Genomic DNA, 7,445 nt, shown 5'->3' with positions numbered 1-7,445 from the left:
ATAATAACTGTGTTCTTACCGTATATAATAATAACTGTGTTCTTACCGTACATAATAATAACTGTGTTCTTACCGTATATAATAATAACTGTGTTCTTACCGTATATAATAATAACTGTGTTCTTACCGTATATAATAATAACTGTGTTCTTACCGTACATAATAATAACTGTGTTCTTACCGTACATAATAATAACTGTGTTCTTACCGTACATAATAATAACTGTGTTCTTACCGTATATAATAATAACTGTGTTCTTACCGTACATAATAATAACTGTGTTCTTACCGTACATAATAATAACTGTGTTCTTACCGTATATAATAATAACTGTGTTCTTACCGTATATAATAATAACTGTGTTCTTACCGTACATAATAATAACTGTGTTCTTACCGTACATAATAATAACTGTGTTCTTACCGTATATAATAATAACTGTGTTCTTACCGTATATAATAATAACTGTGTTCTTACCGTACAGGTACAGATTTAACTGTGTTCTTACCGTATATAATAATAACTGTGTTCTTACCGTATATAATAATAACTGTGTTCTTACCGTACATAATAATAACTGTGTTCTTACCGTACATAATAATAACTGTGTTCTTACCGTATATAATAATAACTGTGTTCTTACCGTACATAATAATAACTGTGTTCTTACCGTATATAATAATAACTGTGTTCTTACCGTATATAATAATAACTGTGTTCTTACCGTACATAATAATAACTGTGTTCTTACCGTATATAATAATAACTGTGTTCTTACCGTATATAATAATAACTGTGTTCTTACCGTATATAATAATAACTGTGTTCTTACCGCATATAATAATAACTGTGTTCTTACCGTACATAATAACTGTGTTCTTACCGTACATAATAATAACTGTGTTCTTACCGTACAGGTACAGAGGGAGGTGAAAGCAGTGGCTCGGGGCCCTCCGTGGGGTCCTCAGACTGCCTGGTCATCACCATCATGGAGCTGCCCGCCTCCTCCTCCGCCTCTAGCCCCTCCTCCTCGGACTCACTGAGCATGCTCAACATGGTGCGCGTGTACCGCCCCCATCATCACCATCATCACATGGAGGCCGCGCCCACCTGCAACCTGGCCAATCACAAGTGTCAGCGCAGTGTCCCGCGCTGCCTGCTGGGGGCGCTCTGTCTGGTCAGTATCAGAGTTGTTTTTGGGCAGCAGATTTCTATTTTAGTTTTAGTCATAGTCTTTGGACTGAAACTTCATTTAGTTTTAGTCACATTTTAGTCGCCTGGAATGTCTTAGTGTTAGGCTAGTTTTAGTCGACTAAATGTCATAAGATTTTAGTTGACTAAATCTACAGTTGATTTAGTCGACTAAAATGTATTTACGACGGTCTTGATGCCGTCGTAATGAGTGTTTTTACACTTGCGTTGCGACGCGTTGTGAGCTTGTAGATCTGCTATTTTCAGCATAAATATAAAATGACTCTTGATCTCTTGTCCACTAGTCCCTTCCTAACATTTTAGTCTAGTTTTTATTTGCCGACAAAATTGTCAGTATATTTAGTCTTAGTTTTAGTCATCATAGCTTAGTTTTCATTTAGTTTCCATTTGTTTTTGTCAGTGGAAAAAGGTAGTCGACGGACATTCTTCGTCTTAGTTTTAGTCGACGAAAACAACACTGGTCAGTGTTAACTGAATACGTAAATATTATGCACATCCAGCAATAACCAGGTTGATGTAGTAGGGCAACACGCCCTATAGTCATGTTATTATTTGATATTTATTATTAGAATATCTTAATTTTTTTCATTATTATTATTATTTACAATCCTTAGGTTTACCAATATTATTAATATCTTAATTTCTGTTATTTAAGCTCAGCTGGTAGCTTCTATAGGAAGGCCACTCGATAAGCCCCTTTGGGGTTTTTGTTTGGCACTTCCAGCACATCATGCATTTAATTAATCTTGTTTCCTATTTGAAATATTTGCTTTCTGTATTTTATTTTATTTTACCATATTGTTATTATTTTACATATGTGCAAATAAACTAAACTAAACTAAACTAAACTAGGTTGAAGTATTTGGGTTCATATATACACTTCTTCTTCCCAAAAGGACTTTCAAACTAGGAAGCGTATGGCCTGGTCAGCCTGCAATGACATACGATCTGGTCATCCCAGCTTAGTAAGATGTTAAAAGTAAAAGAATATTTAGGACGACCGTTGAGACGATTCTCCTCTATGGCTCCGAGACATGGACACTTTCAAAGAAACTAGAGAGAAACGGCTGGACGGCACCTTACACCCGCTGAAGGAGCCATTTCTGCCTGTGTGTGCCTTTAACCCGTTTGATGGGCGGGTTCACCATGGGGGGTGTGTCAGTGTGTCACACAGGATTGGCATATGAGAACACAGGTGCAACAAGCCAGGTTGAATGGTTTGGTTAGGTATGGGCACAACAGAAGAGATCACACGGTTTGTACCGTATCGCTGTATTTTGTATAACGAAAACTGCTGTATTACAGAACGTGTACAATAAATGGGAACCTCACCCTACAGCAGTCAATGCCTGGACAATATATTATATACACGTCAAAAACAGTTTCTGTATGCATGTGCCCAGCCGAGAGGCAAAGTATAGTTTGAGCTTGCCTCTACACCCGCCTTCTAATGAGAGCGGACCTTCCCTCTAGATTCTAGAAAAAGGTGGCGTAGTCTAGTAGGCAATAAGTATATTTTATTATGATTCCCTTGAATGTCCCCCCTGCTACACATGCATCAGTGAGCACTAGGAACTGGGGATGGCAATGAAGGACCGGGAAGTCTGGCGTGGCGTTGTTGTGAAATCCATGATCTCGACCGCGGTCAAAAAATGATGACGATGTGATTTATTTCCAGGTGCATTTCATCTACCTGCTAGTGACATGATTAGTGTCCAGGTGTATTTCTGACCAGGTGTTCTGTATTCCAGGTGTAGTCCTGACCAGGTGTTGTGTATTCCAGGTGTAGTCCTGACCAGGTGTTGTGTATTCCAGGTGTAGTCCTGACCAGGTGTTGTGTATTCCAGGTGTAGTCCTGACCAGGTGTTGTGTATTCCAGGTGTAGTCCTGACCAGGTGTTGTGTATTCCAGGTGTATTTCTGACCAGGTGTTGTGTGTTCCAGGTGTAGTCCTGACCAGGTGTTGTGTGTTCCAGGTGTAGTCCTGACCAGGTGTTGTGTGTTCCAGGTGTAGTCCTGACCAGGTGTTGTGTGTTCCAGGTGTAGTCCTGACCAGGTGTTGTGTATTCCAGGTGTAGTCCTGACCAGGTGTTGTGTATTCCAGGTGTAGTCCTGACCAGGTGTTGTGTATTCCAGGTGTATTTCTGACCAGGTGTTGTGTATTCCAGGTGTATTTCTGACCAGGTGTTGTGTATTCCAGGTGTAGTTCTGACCAGGTGTTGTGTATTCCAGGTGTAGTCCTGACCAGGTGTTGTGTATTCCAGGTGTAGTCCTGACCAGGTGTTGTGTATTCCAGGTGTAGTCCTGACCAGGTGTTGTGTGTTCCAGGTGTAGTCCTGACCAGGTGTTGTGTGTTCCAGGTGTAGTCCTGACCAGGTGTTGTGTGTTCCAGGTGTAGTCCTGACCAGGTGTTGTGTGTTCCAGGTGTAGTCCTGACCAGGTGTTGTGTGTTCCAGGTGTAGTCCTGACCAGGTGTTGTGTATTCCAGGTGTAGTCCTGACCAGGTGTTGTGTATTCCAGGTGTATTTCTGACCAGGTGTTGTGTGTTCCAGGTGTAGTCCTGACCAGGTGTTGTGTGTTCCAGGTGTAGTCCTGACCAGGTGTTGTGTGTTCCAGGTGTAGTCCTGACCAGGTGTTGTGTATTCCAGGTGTAGTCCTGACCAGGTGTTGTGTATTCCAGGTGTAGTCCTGACCAGGTGTTGTGTATTCCAGGTGTAGTCCTGACCAGGTGTTGTGTGTTCCAGGTGTAGTCCTGACCAGGTGTTGTGTGTTCCAGGTGTAGTCCTGACCAGGTGTTGTGTATTCCAGGTGTATTTCTGACCAGGTGTTGTGTGTTCCAGGTGTAGTCCTGACCAGGTGTTGTGTATTCCAGGTGTAGTCCTGACCAGGTGTTGTGTGTTCCAGGTGTAGTCCTGACCAGGTGTTGTGTATTCCAGGTGTATTTCTGACCAGGTGTTGTGTGTTCCAGGTGTAGTCCTGACCAGGTGTTGTGTATTCCAGGTGTATTTCTGACCAGGTGTTGTGTATTCCAGGTGTAGTCCTGACCAGGTGTTGTGTATTCCAGGTGTAGTCCTGACCAGGTGTTGTGCATTCCAGGTGTATTTCTGACCAGGTGTTGTGTATTCCAGGTGTAGTCCTGACCAGGTGTTGTGTATTCCAGGTGTAGTCCTGACCAGGTGTTGTGTATTCCAGGTGTAGTCCTGACCAGGTGTTGTGTATTCCAGGTGTATTTCTGACCAGGTGTTGTGTGTTCCAGGTGTAGTCCTGACCAGGTGTTGTGTGTTCCAGGTGTAGTCCTGACCAGGTGTTGTGTATTCCAGGTGTAGTCCTGACCAGGTGTTGTGTGTTCCAGGTGTATTTCTGACCAGGTGTTGTGTGTTCCAGGTGTAGTCCTGACCAGGTGTTGTGTGTTCCAGGTGTAGTCCTGACCAGGTGTTGTGTGTTCCAGGTGTAGTCCTGACCAGGTGTTGTGTATTCCAGGTGTATTTCTGACCAGGTGTTGTGTGTTCCAGGTGTAGTCCTGACCAGGTGTTGTGTATTCCAGGTGTAGTCCTGACCAGGTGTTGTGTGTTCCAGGTGTAGTCCTGACCAGGTGTTGTGTATTCCAGGTGTATTTCTGACCAGGTGTTGTGTGTTCCAGGTGTAGTCCTGACCAGGTGTTGTGTATTCCAGGTGTATTTCTGACCAGGTGTTGTGTATTCCAGGTGTAGTCCTGACCAGGTGTTGTGTATTCCAGGTGTAGTCCTGACCAGGTGTTGTGCATTCCAGGTGTATTTCTGACCAGGTGTTGTGTATTCCAGGTGTAGTCCTGACCAGGTGTTGTGTATTCCAGGTGTAGTCCTGACCAGGTGTTGTGTATTCCAGGTGTAGTCCTGACCAGGTGTTGTGTATTCCAGGTGTATTTCTGACCAGGTGTTGTGTGTTCCAGGTGTAGTCCTGACCAGGTGTTGTGTGTTCCAGGTGTAGTCCTGACCAGGTGTTGTGTATTCCAGGTGTAGTCCTGACCAGGTGTTGTGTGTTCCAGGTGTATTTCTGACCAGGTGTTGTGTGTTCCAGGTGTAGTCCTGACCAGGTGTTGTGTGTTCCAGGTGTAGTCCTGACCAGGTGTTGTGTATTCCAGGTGTAGTCCTGACCAGGTGTTGTGTATTCCAGGTGTAGTCCTGACCAGGTGTTGTGTATTCCAGGTGTAGTCCTGACCAGGTGTTGTGTATTCCAGGTGTAGTCCTGACCAGGTGTTGTGTATTCCAGGTGTAGTCCTGACCAGGTGTTGTGTATTCCAGGTGTATTTCTGACCAGGTGTTGTGTGTTCCAGGTGTATTTCTGACCAGGTGTTGTGTGTTCCAGGTGTAGTCCTGACCAGGTGTTGTGTGTTCCAGGTGTAGTCCTGACCAGGTGTTGTGTGTTCCAGGTGTAGTCCTGACCAGGTGTTGTGTATTCCAGGTGTAGTCCTGACCAGGTGTTGTGTGTTCCAGGTGTACTTCTCGTCGCTGCCCCTGGGCATCTACCTGCTGATGATCCAGAGGATGTGGATGGGCGTGGTTCTGGTCAGCCTGGTTCCGTCCACTCTGCTGCTCTGTGTGATCTACGGCTTCTGTCAGTGTGTGTGCACCGAGGTCCTGGAGCTGGTGCACGCGCACACACACGCACGGACCTGACACACACGCACACACACACACGCACACGCACGGACCTGACACACACGCACACACACACACACACACACACACGCACCGACCTGACACACACGCACGCACTGACCTGACACCTGCACACACACACACACACACGCACGCACTGACCTGACACACACGCACACACACACACACACACACACACGCACTGACCTGACACCCGCACACACACACACACACACACTCACTGACCTGACACACACGCACACACACACACACACACTCACTGACCTGACACACACGCACACACACACACACACACGCACTGACCTGACACCCGCACACACACACACGCACTGACCTGACACCCGCACACACACACACACACGCACTGACCTGACACCCGCACACACACACACACGCACTGACCTGACACCCGCACACACACACACACACGCACTGACCTGACACCCGCACACACACACACACGCACTGACCTGACACCTGCACACACACACACACACACACTCACTGACCTGACACCCGCACACACACACGCACTGACCTCAGACCTGACACCCGCACACACACACGCACTGACCTGACACCCGCACACACACACGCACTGACCTGACACCCGCACACACACACGCACTGACCTGACACCCGCACACACACACGCACTGACCTGACACCCGCACACACACACGCACTGACCTGACACCCGCACACACACACGCACTGACCTGACACCCGCACACACACACGCACTGACCTCAGACCTGACACACACACACACACACGCACTGACCTCAGACCTGACACACACACACACACACACTTGCGCACTGACCTGATACCTGCACACACACACACACACACGCACTGACCGGTCACACACTAACGCACACACCTGACACCCACGCACGTGCACACACACACACACACCATCTCAATAGACATGACCATAGCGCCTACCTGTAAACCCCCCCCCCCCCCCCCCTCACAACACCAGCATTGGTCAGAACTATACTTGCTCTGTGCGATGACATCACGATGATGTCATAGCAGTGACATCACGCCATTCTCTGTGATGTCATGCAGACAGTTGAACTATAGCAAAGTAAGGGCTGTCTATAACCTGCGCCATCGCTTATCCCGAAACCTATTTGACATCATTTACTATTTAGGAAAAATAAATGAGAAAAAAACATTTAAAAACAAAGTAGTTCAAATAGCCGATCTACAAGCTCACAACGTGCCGATGTAGATGGACTATAGTTGAACTATTTTAAAATGTTTTAAAATAGCATGCAACATGACTAAATGAGTGGACAGTCAATAATATAGAAAATAAAAATAGACAATCTGGAGACTAACGTTCAGTAATTGTGTCTTACGATCAAAATAAGAACATTATAATGGTGTGTTAAAAAAAGATAATCAAACATTAGCCACGGACAAGACCATTTATTTGCCACAGAGACGTTTGTGCGTGTATGCTATGTAGAGTGCCAAAGTCCTGACGTCACTCGCTCATCCCCTGGTTCTAAAGTCTCTGACGTCACTCGCTCATCCCCTGGTTCTAAAGTCTCTGACGTC

At 45.7% G+C, this 7,445-nt stretch overlaps 1 protein-coding gene across 1 annotated transcript in view; it reads left to right on the top strand.

Moving 5' to 3' along the window:
- Positions 1-5,867, top strand: part of LOC310876159 (E3 ubiquitin-protein ligase RNF182) — a gene marked incomplete at both ends in the record, with an annotated part of 12,416 nt that extends 6,549 nt beyond the window's left edge. Inside the window, 2 exons of the mRNA XM_083789604.1 lie at positions 919-1,178; positions 5,685-5,867. Coding sequence (XP_083645730.1) covers positions 919-1,178; positions 5,685-5,867 — 443 coding nt within the window. The remainder of the gene's footprint in view (positions 1-918; positions 1,179-5,684) is intronic.
- Between the last annotated feature and the right edge of the window lie 1,578 nt (positions 5,868-7,445).

This window comes from Protomyctophum parallelum (genome assembly GCF_964188405.1).
Source record: "Protomyctophum parallelum genome assembly, chromosome: 18".
NCBI lineage: Eukaryota > Metazoa > Chordata > Actinopteri > Myctophiformes > Myctophidae > Protomyctophum > Protomyctophum parallelum.
The sequence above is the reverse complement of the archived record's forward strand: the minus strand, read 5'-3'. Positions and strand labels throughout refer to the sequence as shown.